The 15,607-nt window shown below is 42.3% G+C and overlaps 1 protein-coding gene across 2 annotated transcripts; it reads right to left on the bottom strand.

Moving 5' to 3' along the window:
* Positions 1–271: 271 nt before the first annotated feature.
* POLDIP3 (DNA polymerase delta interacting protein 3) lies at positions 272–15,575 on the bottom strand. 2 transcript variants are annotated; one of them, XM_017827672.1, is made up of 9 exons: positions 15,404–15,575; positions 11,708–12,095; positions 9,346–9,420; positions 7,436–7,531; positions 5,470–5,652; positions 4,457–4,534; positions 3,742–3,871; positions 2,829–2,895; positions 272–2,505 (listed from the first exon to the last, which is right to left on the bottom strand). In XM_017827672.1, the coding sequence occupies exons 1-9, from the start codon at positions 15,460–15,462 to the stop codon at positions 2,331–2,333; spliced, it is 1,251 nt and encodes a 416-aa protein (XP_017683161.1). In that variant the 5' UTR covers positions 15,463–15,575; the 3' UTR covers positions 272–2,330. The 2 variants fall into 2 exon arrangements, with proteins under 2 accessions (XP_017683161.1, XP_017683160.1); XM_017827671.1 differs by having other exon boundaries at positions 9,346–9,423; positions 15,404–15,574.
* Between the last annotated feature and the right edge of the window lie 32 nt (positions 15,576–15,607).

Raw genomic sequence — 15,607 nt, 5'->3', positions numbered from 1 at the left:
CACAGATAACCTAAACACAATGCACAATTTAACAGGAAGTTAAAGTGCATCTTGCTGTTTGGCTTTTTAAATGGATATGAATCTCTTAATTTTAAAAAATGCTTGAATCTCCCCATTCTCTCAGAAGGGACACGAGATGCACTCACAATACATGTCTTCACATTTCCACAGCTTTCTGTCTGGTTGATAATGAAAGCACCCTACCTTATGTAGAACAGGTACCCTGTTTCACAGCTGTTATTTTATAAAATTACTTTTTAAATTACTATGCTGTCAATAACAAATGCTCTTTTTTATTGTGACAAGAGAATTGGAATTAGATGGACACAAACGGCCCCCACTTAGTAGTAAGAGTCAACTGCTAATTTCTATGATCCAGATTAAAAGGTGGATGAGTATCAGTTCTCTCACCCATATGCTCCTCTTGCTCTTCATCGTATTATCAGTTTTGAAATTTCTGTTCATCTGAAAAACATCCTTAGCTCACTGTTGGAACAACTCCACTTATCTTTAGTTGCTTCACAGCATCTAAAAAGGCTTAGAATTCACCCTCTTTATAACAAATCTTTATTCAGAAACAGGTAATACATTATCTTCCCCAACCCCTAATGTTTCCTCCCCCTCCCCCCCCTTTTTTTTTATTAAAACACGTATTTGGTGGGCAATCTAAAAAAGGAAAACAATAGCTGTCTTAGGTCTCCTCCCCTACAAACATCTGCTGTTCACAGGAAGCACCCTACCAGTAATGGTGTTGTTTGCTTTCTAAACAAAGAGAGTATTCCATAAAAACAAGTCCTGCCAAGTCCTCAGTTATTTCCATGGCTAAAAGGGTGAGACACAGGAATGGTTTGCACGAGCCAGATAGAGCAAAGAGTTCATACAGAACAAGAAAGCAAAAGAAACGTAGGGTTGACCAAGAAAAGGAACCTGGACCTACGAGAGGTACTCAGCAGAGCTGAACAGAATGAACAGGTTAGTCTCCTAGCTAGCAGGATCAAGTTCAAATCCCAACCGGATTCTGGAAATTGCTCTCTCTCAGCTTTCCTCTCTTATAATACAATCTGAACAAACACAAATGAATGGAGCTATTGGTACTTTCAACACCCAAGGCGACAATGCCGTACAAAGAATGAGAAGCACTGGAAGTGCCACCTGGTGGCCTGTCACAGACACTTAGGGGCCCATAGCACATCCTCATGGTTCTGCACAGGACTTGAGACTCCTCTCCTGTGTTCCTTAGAGTGCTAACTGCTCTCTGCTCCAAAACCTCTCTCTGAAGCCGTAACTGCAGCAATCATCCTTCAAATCCAGGTATGTCAACAGCATGCCCACACAGCAGCCAAACACTGCCCAAGTGGCATCTCTCAAAGAAGTGAGTTCTCAGACACAAAATAAGACTGCTTCAGGGGTAAAGGGTCCCATGTCCTCCCTTTTTATAGGAGACTGGGTGAGTTAGAAGGTAAGAACAAAATTAATGTCCCTGCATCAGCAGGAGGATGGAATATAGTCTAATGGGAGAGAAATATCTGCATTTCTTCTAGCTCTGAACACAACTGGTTCTTAATTTTTCAGTCCAGAAGGAGGAGAGTAACATAGCCTGACCTTACAGAGCAAATATATTCATTGTAAAAACGCCAGAACAACCCCACAGCATTACCAGAGTTGAAACCTCCCTTCCCACAGCACAATGGCTGGTGCACTTGTGCATATGTCCTTTCTGCCTGAGGCCTCTGTTGGCTGGCATACACAACAGGAAGCTCAGTTTTTCACACTCCTCAACGTCTCAGCTGCTGAGCAGGAACATGTCCAACAGCCAGAATGAAGTGGTATGCCACCGAATGCATACGAGTCAAAGATGCAAGATGGTGCTTCCTGTAGGGAGCCCAACCTGACTTTGTACCCAGCGCAGCAACTTCAGAAACAACGTGGTGTTCTTGCCTGTGGACAATCAAGGGGATGCACCTTTTAGTTAGAAGTCAGTCAGAAGAAAAGAGGAGGAGATCACCACTCCTTCCCTCAAAGTCTATGTGCACTTTTAATGGCCACTGGGGGCTTTGGAGTAAAGGATGGAGTTACATGGTATATGCTTGGTAATACATTACTGGCAGAAGGGGGAGGTTATTCTTTTGGGAAAAAAAAATATGGAAGAAAACTCCAACTATGAAAACAGAAAGTACACACACAAGAGGAAACACTATCATACAGTAAAGTAGCGATCATAGAAAACAAAAAATTTCAAGGCAGGCAAATGCAAATAACATCTGCACTCCTGCACTTTCCCCACCCCCCAACTTATATGAGTTTTCCAGTCCACTGCTTGCTCCCGCTTCTCAGAGTTTAATTTTAAATTCTGTGGGCTGCACAGAGGCAGAGACCCCTGAGGATTTGAAGAGTGCCTTCAAAATAGTGTCAGGGTCCACTTCAGCTGGGGGATTTGAGGAGGTGCTTGCACTTGACCGGCGTGGTTCCCCTTCCTTCTTCACTGAAGGGGTATCGCTCAATCGGCTGGAGGATAAAAAACAAGCAGTATTTAACCTTTCATTATGGAATAAAATTTAACACTATGTCTGCATTTACTGTTATCAGTGTTGACCCTTACCAATACTGGAGATAAAGGTTTTAAATACGCTTTCCTCACAAGAAAGCATCATCTCAGACTATTTTTGAACCTCAGGGCTGAGAGCAGTATGTGGTCAACCTATATTGCACTCAGCTCAAGATACTGTGCCACAGAAAGGAAGAGAAGGAAAATATTCATGGGACAACAATTCTCAAAACAGAATTTGCAGAAGTGTTTGGTTCTTTTTCCCCACCCGAAGGACACTTACAGCAATATAGACTGGTCTGAGGTGATAACATTCCCATTCATATGAAGATTGCATTTCATTGGTTGACCTAAATAAAAAAGTCATTCTATCAGAATTGGGGTAAGGCCAGATCCTTGAAATACCACACAACAGTGCAGGCAATAGAGTTCCACATACAGAGGAAACATGAGAAACAACCGCTGATAAATCTTTTGTTGCAAAATCAGAGCAACAGAAAAACAACCAAAACGCTCAGTACAATATGAAGGATCACACTAATTAAGAAATTACACAGAAGTACAAAGCCCTTAGCAGAGACACAAGAGGATTTCCTGTTCTTAGCTGTCTGCTTCTCATCTGACACTCATGTCACTCATCTAGACAATGAAAAAGCATTTCCAGTTAAAAATTAACAGCTAATTTCCGTCTAACACAACATTGCAGGTAGATCCAGGTTAAAAATCACATTGTTAGATGTTTATGCAGAAGCTGATACTGTTTTACAACTCAAAAATGTCTCTGATGACACCCTGAGACTATTGCAATTAGTTTTACTTATACTTTGCAAACAGCTTTTCTGAAAGCAAGTAAAGCCTTGCTAAGGACTATCTAGCTCTTGATACCAGATTAGAAACAAAATAAATTTCATCTGGAAGTTAGATCAGCAGACTCGCCAGGACCCTGCCTCCAGCTCTGAGCATTCTTTTTCTACGAAAATGTGGGTGTTTTTTTTTATTTCACCTAAATAAACTGTGCATATATTCAGCTAGTTACACAGGAATGTATTACATTATCTAGCTCTTGAACTGATTTTCTAGCGTTCCTTCTGTCTTAGTAGCACAGGAGCATCTGAGATGCTTTTAAACTTTTCACTGAGGTGGAAAAGTAATTATTGATTTATTTACCCTAACTGCAACTCTGGCATCAAACTTACCGTCTAAGCACCTGTTGTTGTACTTCTTATATGCTGCGATAGCATCTTCTTTCTTCACAAATACTACCTCAGCCACTCCAGGGTGCACCAGCCGGGCTCGCTTCAGAGCGCCACACACGCAGAATAACTCCTGAGGGCAGAGAGTTAGTCGTGGTGACCATGGTCACATCAAAGGCACCAAGTGAGAATGGCTTAGTTTCTTAATTGCACCACCCATCCTACTTAGAATGACCTGACAGAATCTGGACACTTGTCTTATTGTGCTTCTTATGGTATGATTACTTGGCACTAGTAATAGAGCTTACACAGGCAGAAAAGTTCAAGGCCAGTACTCTGTAACGTTTTCCACATAGGAAGACCAGATTTATTCTCAGCCTCATGAGAATGGAAGCCCCTAGATAATCTGGATGGGGGCACAAGTTCAGGGAGAACACCCTGAACATCATTTGGCATGAACTCTTCTTTTAAGTGATGTCAGGTATCTCAGTACACCCTAGAAATGTGATTTTCTCCTATCTTCTTAAGCACGCACTTTTTTAAAAAACGTGAACAAAACATAATACAATCAGGAACCCTCAAAGTTTTTTGCAAGGAAATTAAACCACATCATACCCCTCTTCATTGCATTCACCATAGATCAACTGATTTATCAAAAAAGGTAGGATAAGGAAAGGAAGCGTCATTCATCCACAGTCCGGCAGTAAGCAACACTCACAACAATGTCTTCCTCTGTGACTCGAGGATGCAGATTATTTACGGTCATCTTTGTGCCTTCCAAAGGACTGAACGCCAGCTGCCAACACAAACAAATGCTTCACATAAAAAAGGTCAGAAATACAGCACACAAGACAGCACAGCAGAGAAAGCATTAAGAAATAGGTAAGGGGATGTCAGGCAATGTCTCTACACACACACACACACAGGAGAGAGTTACAGCTCGTAATGGGAAGTATCCATGCTTACGAAAGCCCAGCTCATCTGATGGCAAAAAGCAGCTCCTTTTCCATGCTAATTTCCCTTTGAAGTAACTTTTTGCTCCTATTGACAAGTATAACAGTAATTTAATCTGCATACATACGCAGTAGTTTCGTCATGCCCACACTTCTAATAGCGTTTCTCTGTTGCACTCTACACCAGCCAGCAAACCCCAAAACACAGCTCTAGCCCTTCAAGAGGTTGCTGAACTCAACATGCCTGGGAATACTTGGTGGGTTACCTGTACCCAACATCAGGCCAATTTGGCAAACCAATTCCAGGCAGGTTGTCTACAAATTGCCTGAGAAGTCTCATGTGTACAGCAAGAAGCTGTATTTAGAAGAATCCTTTTTTCTCCTTGCTAACTGAAGTGGACAGAAGACAACATATGAAAGAGTGTTAAAACACTACTCCTAGGGACATGAAAGCCACCAAGGAGTTTCAAAACAATAACTGCCACCTCCCTGTAATATGGATTCCTCCAGGGCCACGTGCTCTTATGTCAGAGAGAAAGGCTGAGAGAATCAAGATGCATTGAGAACTCTCAGTCTCTCAAACTCTGAGGAAAAGCATGTTTAGACTAGTTTCAAATTCTTGGGACATGGATTGCAGTTATCAGAATAACCCTGATGGTGTCCCAGAAATAATGGTGAAAGGCAGGTAGAAATGAGCTGCTCACATGACCAATTAATAGCAAGTTTCAGATGTTTTAGAGACTCCTGTAAAGAGCATCTTCCCCTTCCCGGAGCTCACCTCAACAGGTGCCGGCTCTTTTGGAGGCTCTTCCTTTGTCACTAAAGTCCGAGACATGTTTGTCAAGGCCTTCGTCCGCATAGGAGAGGGAGGTGCAGGTGGAGCTGTGTATGTATCATTTTGGACCACTTTAGTCAGGGGAACAGTCTTGGACAGAGAGAATTTATTGCCGCTCACACCAGTCTACAGGAAGAAAAAAATAAAGTACCTCTGAGAGCTGCAGCCTACAAAAGTCATCACTCTTTTTCAAGCACCACCAGCAGAGTATTACTAGCATGCACTAAGAACTGCATGTCCTTCCCAGTGTCAAAAGCACTACAGTGCTGGAGAGTTTCAGCTCTGAAGAAAAAAAAAATCAGCTAACGCTTCTGGCCATAAACATAAAAAGATATGTTTATCCCAAAAGAGTACTTCCCTCATAAGCCCTTTTTGTTTTCATATTCTTCTTAAATGAACTTTAACAATGTGATCTGAATTTGAAAAGCTCCTTTCACCCAAAGATTTTCAAGTACTTTACAAAGTGTTCACAAAGATTGCTCATTAACAATAAGATTGAGCGGCCCTGGTACAAACAGCAATAATTCTTCAGAAACACCAAGCTAGGGCACACAACGGCATGGAGCATAACCTCTGCAGTTGGAACTACCTGAGTTTAAAGCTAGACTAAAAACTCTGCTTGGTAGCTGCTGTGAACACAAGAGAGAACAAATTTACTCCTGGAAAAAAACCCAAAATAACTTGTAAGATTATTTAAAAACCACAAATGGCCAGAAGCTTTATTCTGAATACCCAGGAAATAAACCCAGGGGATAATCATTGCACTACACTGCCTGTATGATGGTAAAACCACATGAATTTGCTTCTTCAGGACCACAGAATAACTTAGGGCAAACCTATGTCTAATCTCCATGTCCAAAACAGGGCTAACTTCAAAGACACATCAGATTGGCTCAGGCCCTTATCTGTTAACTGCTGAATATCCAAGAATGGCTGCGCCAGCTGCTGACCAATACCGTGAGAATTTTGCCAACTAGAATTTTTTTGCTGCAGCACATTCATTGGTTCATTTTCTACAGGGTCACTCCTGAAAATTACCTGAGCCTTTTGCCTTTTCCATGACCACACAGCAAACAGTGAGAGTGGACAGATTTCACTACAGCCTTCTCAGCCTTGAGACACTGCTCTCTCACCCTCTCCTCACACATAATATGCTGCAGCTCTCTGACCACCCTGTTGTAATGGTTCCAGTCGGTGTCCTTGTATCGCAGTGCCCCCAGGTGCATTCTCAAAATGCCAAACAGGAACCATTACCTTCCTTGACTTCCTGGCTATGATCTTACTACATCTACAGTTGGCCTTTGTTGCTGGAAGGATGCACTACTAACTCATTCTTAGTAGATCACACAGTAGGACCCCCAGGTTCTTTCCTACAAAGCTGCTTTCTAGCCAGTCAGTTCTCAGCTTAAGTTGCAGAGGGTTATCCCCTGCCAAAAGCAGGACCTCACATTTGTCCGTACTGAAATTCCACCTTCTCCAGAGCAAGAGTCCTCCCCAACAAGATGCCAACTAGGATTTCATCTGGCAAGAGATTTCCTGCTTTGATGCCCAGTCTCCAGAAGTAGCAGAAAGCTTCCCTTGCTGGTTTGCTCAAACAATAACGAGATAAGTTAAATACACTTCCTCAACAAGAAGGATGTGAAGAGCCAAGATGTAGCAACCTGCCAACAAGGCAGAAAGCACACATTCTAGCTGCAAAGAGCCCATAAAATCAGCTACCCTAAAAGAACTCTGTTCCAAAAATAACAGCAGAAGCACTGGCACAAAGGAAGGGTGGGGTGAAGAGCAAATATTTGAGAAGAAAGCATCACCTACATACTTTTAAAGAACATAAGCCCTGTAAAGCCAAGCCTGCGTGTCCATGTAATGTGAGCATGGCATGGTGGGGACTGCTAGGATAATTCCTTACCGAATTGTTCAGGAAACTGTTTGTGGTGGTGATTTTCATCTGTTTGCTAGGAAGGGGAGAGACACTCTCATCATCATCTTCCATGTCATACAGACCCTGCAGAGAAGCAAGGTTATAGTTTACAAGCAGATAGATTTAATCTAGACATTTCTAAAATAAGTAGTTTTCCCTTGTCTTCAACCATGTTCAGGTAATGAACATGACTGCACTGGACTTTACTCCTGTCATTGCAGCTTGTGGACACAGAAGGTACACAAGTCCATTTCAAAACATCAGTGTAAAATCTATCAGTCTTCTCCCGAAATTCCACAGTAAAGCTGTTTCCCTAAGAGTACTGAAATCACATACAGATTCTTCTAATCGCTAGACCTCATTAGGACTGTTGAAACCACATTACTGGAATAAAGCCTCACTGTCTTAATTTTTAGCACCCTGCTACCTTTAAAGTTGAAGCCTGTGCATGTGATTTTTAAATTGGGTTTTGTTTTTTTTAATTAAGCAGATGCCTGCTAAATACACTTAAATTGAACATTCCTTTGGAATAGGCGGCTTTCCTCAGCACTGCACATATCCATCTGGCACTACAAAACACTGCACTAGAAGGTTTACTGAATAATTAATTTCCCAATTTAACTTAATGCTCATAGCCCTGCCTTAAAATACTGAGGTGAACTCCTACACAAGTATTTTTTTCATAGACTCTCAATAATGTTAAGAAAAAGTCTAGACACAAATGGCACTGCTCAGAACATAAGAAGTCACAATTCCAAGCAGCTTTCCATTAACTCAGCAGAAAGGTAGAGAAAAACAGTGGGATTAGCAACAAGAGCTTTCAAAATCAGTGGGTTGTCATAGTCAGCAAGATTCTGATTTACAAACAGGGAAGTTATCCAGTCACAGAAATGCTATGAAGGAAAAAAACCAAAAGGGATGAGAGAACGGAGGAGAATTGTGCAGAAAATAAAAGAGCTGGGAAAAACACTAGCCATCAGGATAATGGACTTGAGTTTGAGACAAATAAAATGGATTCTAGGTGTACAGGGATAAGGTCAGAATAATGAAGACACTTCCTTAAGTGACAGCATCTGGGATAGGTGAGGGTAGCAGGCCAGCATAAAGGTAACATACATAAATAGCTAAAGTTACCATAATCAAGGCCAAAAAAAAATCCAGTCAAAAAAGGGACACGATATTGTGAATGTCAAGTTTTCCAATACTTCATGTAATACTTATGTGTATACACACAAAATAACACAAGTAACAGAAACATGTAATTCCTCTCTGAAAACACCCAAGGTAGTAAGGTGGTTGAATGGCTGGGGGCTGTGACAAAGTACCAGAAGAGATGGCACAAATTCTAGGGTCTTTCTCAAAATCTGCTTGATAAGGGATAAGGCAACTTTGAAAGTACATCAGAATACTAGTTAACATCATTCACTATCAAGTTTCCAGCAGGTACCCAGAGCTGGGATTTTTTCACAGGAAGGTTATAACTTCTCCCACCTCACTGAAGCACATTTGACCATGTACAATCATATCGACTCTCTGAAGTGCTGGCAGCATGGTGAATCAATACAACCAACAACCTGATCTGATGTGGTGTCACTGAGAAATTCACAGAAAGACAGAGCTAAAGGTCACGGTCTCTAGAGAACAAAACACATCAGCACGTACAGGCATATCTACTTCTCATTCACACAACACACAAGGAATCAAGATCAGTTATATTAAACAAAAACCTCAATTACCATGCAAGTATATTAATCACACAAGAATAGGAAACCAAGCTGATGGAGAATTTCCAAACACCTTTCTTTCCTACTTCAAGTTTTCTTTGCACCTGCCAATGTTTATGGACAGATTTCCTTCCCTGCCAAAGGTAACAAACAGAGCACAGAGCAGGTACACACCTGTTTGTGTGTATGGTTGTTCACCACATTGATCCTCATTCCTGCTGGATGAGAGTGTCCAGGAACTGGTGCCTTCTGCTACAGTTAGAGAAAAATAATCAAAACATTAAATATTACAGTCCATCAGGTCCCCATTTCAGAAGATCAGAGCTGTTAGTTGATACTCTCTTGCTTAAAAGTATATTACAACAATATGCTCTTAGATAACATCTATGCTTCCTGTAATATGTTCAGTATGAGAGAGACTCACTTAAATTGAAGAAATTAAAACCTAAGGCCACACAAAGAAACTGATTCAAATTACTGAGGTTTTAGTCCAAGATAATTGGGAAGGGATAGTCCTGCCAGGCTACATTTCTGCCAATACAATACCATGAATGGGCTAAATCAGAAAGTAAGCATCTCTTCTTTCATGCTACAGGCAACCAAACATGAATATCTCTATCAAACTCAACAAGCTGGGACACAACATAATTCAGTTCCATTTTAAAGGAGAAGCATATACTGCCCCATAACACTACAGCTGGAATAAGCTGTAGTGGAATAAAATCATACACAGGATAGTGTAGCTGCTCCTTCTGAACCCATTACAATGTGAAACAGGGACGCCACAACAGAGCAGTCAGGGAATATAGCTGTTCAATAACTGAAATCATGTAACAGTGCCCTCAAAAACACCATTACAGAAAAAAAATGGATTTTCTTACAAAAATACTCCACGCAGGCACTAAAATCTTCAGATTTGCATTTTCTCTAGACTGTAACTTACACCATAACACCCTCATGTTTCAATTTGCTAAACAATTCAGAAACAAGGATACTCACCCTACAGAAACAGCAGCAGACCTACAGAAATTCTTTGGGTTTCAAAGACTTCTCCTTGCTTTATGAGAAACAAGACCCCAGGACAGGACATCTAGAGCTGTGTGCTACACCTTGGACCAAGATACTCTAGTCTGACTGCTCAATATTGGGAAGATAAGAGGGTGATGGGCAATTTGGAATTTTAGTGTAAGTATTTTTAAAAATTATTAGATAATTGCTCATGTGCGAGGTTCTGCCCACAGTCTGAATCACCATTATACTCTATAGTATTTTTCCTTGCACTGTGTTGTCTAACAAACAGAAAATACCATTGGTCAAACCAAGTCACAAAAAAAAAACAACCCAATGGTCAGAAGCAGCAGCCACTGCACCAAGTCTCTGGAAACTACTTTAACTCCTAGGAACTTTATAGAAAATGTTCAACTCCTAAGGATTGATGGTGGTGATTTGGCTTAGGACAGCAAGAGTACTAATTACCATACTAATTAATGGCTACTGAACAGACTGCTCTATTGCTCTGCGATTAGCCCTTCTTACAGCCACAAGAGCCCTTTCTCACGCAGAGCAGTGGGAAACTTCCAAGGCTAATTTACAGAAGAAACATGTTTGATACTCCTGAGCAAAACCCACAGCTGAAAAGAAAGCAGACTCATCAAGGCTTTCAAACTGATGAAGTTTTCTGACTATGTGTAAGCACGCTGCTGATTTTGGGGAGGACAAAAATGAAAGAGAGAGGCTAGGAACTTCAGTTCCATGCTTGTAGAGGTGAGGAGCAAAACCACTCCTCAAACAACAACCCTGACAATCTAGAAACTTCTGAGTCTGCCCACAGTACCTAACAGAGTTCAACACCAATTGTTTCTCCAGGAAGCTGGCTAAGAATCAAGTTGCTGCACACACAGCAAAGTGCAATTAGAAAACTGGCCAAGGAAATCAGCAGGTCAGGCTGACCGAGTGTAACAGAAATGAAATAAATCTTGAGCCTCAGCAGGAATGCATCATGTAATCAGGCAAATCCCTGGAAATCAGGGCTTTCCTGAAAACCATAAAAAGAGAAAATTGTAGAAGAGCTCATTGAATTTTAGATCTTCTTAGATACAAACACAGCTGTATATTCTAAAGTGTTATCTCACCACTAGGATAAACCAGTTACCTAGACAGGACATTCCACCACATCAGAATTGCAAAGATGAAAGGTATAAGAATGACAAAAAAACCCACATCATTTTCTTTGCATTTAGGTGGGAAAGAGTCTACTTAACCATTCAAGGCATCTGCTTTAAAGCTGACAGGAGCACTGCTTTAGTCTTTTTGGGCCCAAAATTAAAATGGAAGTGTAAATGAAAGGCGTGATTCTATGAAAAGCCCCAAGCAGCTGCAAGGACACAGAAAAATATCAGACTCCTGCCCCACAGGCTGGAACAAACTGTATCATCATCGCTTCTACTGTAAACATATGAACATATTAATGTATTATCATGTCTACTGCACTGCTGTAGAATAACTGAGGGGCTCAGAGGTGACTTGCTTCACCTACTTGGATTGTTTTGGTGATTTTCATGGCTAGATTTACTGTCCCCACAGCTGGGCTCATAGCAGCTGGAACGCTCCTTTTTAAGCTGATCTTCTCTCTGGCATCCACCACTTTGGTCACCTTTTCGGCAGCAACACTTTGCTGCTTACGGGAATTCAACATCTCTCGAGCATCCTGCACCTTCCCTTTGATTTTGAACCGAGCGTCCTTTTGAACCAGTTTTTCACGGGCATCTTTAACCCCCAGTTTGTGTCGGGCATCAGTGAGTCCAATCTTCTGTCGGGCATCAAATGTCCGCTGGAAGCTGACAGCTGACGATGATCTATTTAGAAGATTTTGCTGGATCCCAATGCGAGATCTTACACCTCCAAACACTGGCCTTGTGTTAAGTCTGGGGAGGGGAAAAAAAAAAAAAGAAAAGAGAGTTTCAGACATTATGTGATACAGTGTCAATAAAAGTATTTGTGTTGCTGCAAATAAAAGCTTATTATTACCGCACAGAAATCCACTCAGATTGGATGTCTAAATACAAAAGCAGAGTTCCTAAGCTGTTTTATGCTGGATTTTACTTTCTACATAAACAGCTAAGGAACTGATTTCCAAAATCCATCCTTAAGATCACATTTACAAACAATAGGGTCTGACTTCAGCTGTGCTAAGTACATACTACATTTAACCAAAATTCAACAACTCAGGTACTTTGGAGAAACCGTTAAAGACAAAGAGGAACAGAAACAGACTTTCTAGCCCTAGGACTGAACAGGTCTGCTAAAGCATCTTTTGTAATACAATAATATAGCCCACTACAAAGGAAACATGGAACTACACGATTTCAAGAATTCTGGGTTGCAAGTTCAGATTTGGGGGAGTATAGCAACTTGGATTTTAGGATGGACAAGCACCAGCAACAATCTCAGTTCAAAGCCACCAGTTTCAAGGTTGATTAGCTTCCAGCAAGAATAGTTACGAGTCAAATTACTTTTTAACATGACTGCCTCTTCTTTAATCTACTAACAGAACTACTGCACTCAATGGCCTTTACTTTTTAAACACATCATTATCACAATACTGAGCACAGAAAGATAACAGCCCACAGAAAGGACCACATTTGCACTTGTACACAAGTATTCCTAAGAAGCAGCACAATATGGAGTGAAAGGTAAAACTAGCTTCTTGTTACAGGTCTGATACAGTTTTTTCAAAATCTGCCCTAAAAACCAAAATAGCTTATCTGATTTTTTAATCCACTTCCTCTTGTAAGTATTTTTAAGGTTTCCTTCTTCTCCATTGGATTTTTTTTTTTTAAAAAAGGATGACAAAGTACTAAGAGAAATTTTAAAGTTAAGCTACTAAAAAAATATTATTCTTGTTGACTTTTTAAAACTCAAAATAAGCTAGAGGGCTACAGTGTTCATCTGCTTTCTGAAATGTGTCGTCCAGTACTATAAAGTCTAAAAGTAGGTATCTAGAATTTGTTGTCATACTCAAAAGGTTAACATCACAAAATCAAATGATGATGTTATTTCAACTCTTCATACAGCTTTATATCAGTACTTCCTGATCCAACCCCACAATCTTAACATTATATATATATATATATATATATATATACATTTACAGTCGTGTATTCGGTGGGGAGATTCATAAAATAAAACAAGGAGAGGAAAGATTGAACCTCTGCCTAAAACAAGGAGAGGAAAGACTGAACCTCTGCCTCTGTCTCTTTCATTCTTGTGTCCCAACATCTGGAGAGGTGGGACTGGGGTCCCATTTTGTTACCTAGCTAAGAATCCTATAGCTGCTCTCTCATACAGCCAAAGCACAACAGGTAGAAGAAACAGGAGTATTATTAAGACCATTTATTAAAATATATACAGAATAATACAGAAGACTAAAAATACCCATAAAGTAACAGCCACAGAGCAAGACTTCTCTCACAATTTTAAAAAGCACTGATTTAGCTATGTTGAAAGCATTTCTTTAGAGTGCCACAAAGGGCTTGATGAGTGGTTCTTTCTAATTGAGCATGAAAGAGGTCAAAATAAAACAAGAAATATATGTATCAGCATTTAAGCCAGCATTAGTTAAAACTGTTAATGACACCAATGAAATTGGTTAGGAAACTCTGTACTGAGGATTACACCATTTCTGAAGACTTGTGTTTATTCTAGTAAACAACTCCCCTCCATAGATAACTGCTTACCCTACAACAGCATTAACTACTTAGGTACTTTGTGCCACAGCACCTGAAATAAAAATGAATCTCAAACATCTAATTCACTATCCAGAATTCCAAGTTCTCACTTGAATATTTTGTGGGTTAGTACATTTCATTGGTTAAGATTTTTCTACCGTTTCATCTAGAGCACTGAACAGCATGGATATAAGGACTTCAGTTTACTCAGTTTATCCAGCCTTCACAAAGTCAAGTTTGCTACCTCAGGAATCTATACAGTGAGCTAAACATGACAAACAAGAGAAGTGTAAGGCACAAAAATTCTTACAGTGGGATTATTGTTCAGCAAATAAAAGCAGGAAGAACTCCTGGAAGAAATGAGAGTTAAGGAGGGATTTGAAAAAGGATAAAGTAGGTACTCGGGGCATAGTAAGCAGCCTAGGACTGTTCCAAATATGCAGGATAACACGAATGAAAGTGCAAAGCCAAGGCCTTGTCTAGACTAGGATTTAAATATGTTTGACTATGTTTTGCTAGTATGTTAGCAGATAAATTTCAAAATATTACTCGAGACATGTAAGTGTATATACATTCAGAGTTAAAAAAACAAGAGTAATAAATAAAAAGAGCAACAACAAAAAAACCCCAACAAAGCAAAAGCATGCTGAGCTAACACAGGTGGGGGAAAATCCATGGACAAAGTCTTCAGAAGCATCAAGAGAGTATGGCAAAAGGGAAAACGAAAAGCTACCGAAGGAGATGCCAGGTAAGAACTGCCAGCTGCTGCACTGGAGTAAACGGCGACAGCTGCTGTACAAAGAATCAAGCTGATCCTGCAGCTGATCTGCAACATGCTCCACATCCACACAAGCATTTCAAACAATCTGTCGGAGCACCATTAGCTACGCTACAGGGACTACAGCCTCCGAGGGTCGGGCAGCGATGCAGGCGAAGCCCTGGCAGTCTCGCCCGTCGGCCCCGCTCGGTTACGGCTCCCTGAGCACCTCCACCCTCCCGCGGCTCTCCCACAACGCACCGAGCCGCTCCGGGGAGGGCGGGGGGACCGGGCACCTCCAGGCAGTGCCCGGACACCACCTGCGGCCCGGATACCGAGGGGGCCGAGGGGCGCCGACCCAGTACGGGGAGCAGCGCTGGGTTAGTCGGCGGGGAGGAGCAGGAGGCGGCAGGGACAGCGCAGGGTTGGTGCCGAGACTCCCGAGGGAAAGGAGAAGGGATGTGGCAGTGGGTGCCCCTGCCCCGCTGGGGCAGCGCCGGGCTGGGGGCGAGGTGGGGGGGCCGCCCCCGCCCAGCCCTGACCGACGGCCGCCGCCACCAATCGCATCGCGGCGCGGCCCCGCAGCCCAACGGCCGGACCAATGGGAGCTCGAGGGCGGGAGCACGGTCGGGCCGCGCCGAGGCAACTGCGGCCCGCAGCACCCGGACCGGGGCCGCCGGAAAGGAGACGCGAAGAACGGCCGGGGGCCGCCGGGCCCGGGGCGCTGCGCCGCCCTCCGACCGCTCACCTCCCCTTCACCGTCACGCCGCGTTTCCGTATGAGCTCATCCAGAGACAGGTCCGCCATCTTGTGGCGGGGCCCAACGACGAGACGCAGCAAGGAAGCCCCGGAGGTGACACCGTAGGACTTCCGGCTATCGCCCCGCCCCCAGAAGATCGACGGGCCCCGCCCTCGGCCCCGCCCCGTGCGGCGGGGAGCGCCCACAACCCCC

Source organism: Lepidothrix coronata, unplaced genomic scaffold, assembly GCF_001604755.1.
Source record: "Lepidothrix coronata isolate B3197 unplaced genomic scaffold, Lepidothrix_coronata-1.0 Scaffold141, whole genome shotgun sequence".
Classification (NCBI taxonomy): domain Eukaryota; kingdom Metazoa; phylum Chordata; class Aves; order Passeriformes; family Pipridae; genus Lepidothrix; species Lepidothrix coronata.
Note: the sequence above shows the minus strand (reverse complement) of the source record. Positions and strands in the feature narration are given on the sequence as shown.

Excerpts from the sequence above, each read along its gene's own strand:
- POLDIP3 (XM_017827671.1), bottom strand. The coding sequence starts at position 15,462 with ATGGCGGACCTGTCTCTGGATGAGCTCATACGGAAACGCGGCGTGACG. Across the intron at positions 4,535-5,469 it reads AAGAGCCGGCACCTGTTGAG|CTGGCGTTCAGTCCTTTGGA; the intron begins GTGAGCTCCGGG and ends TTGTGTTGGCAG. Across the intron at positions 3,872-4,456 it reads TCACAGAGGAAGACATTGTT|GAGTTATTCTGCGTGTGTGG; the intron begins GTGAGTGTTGCT and ends CTCTGCCCTCAG.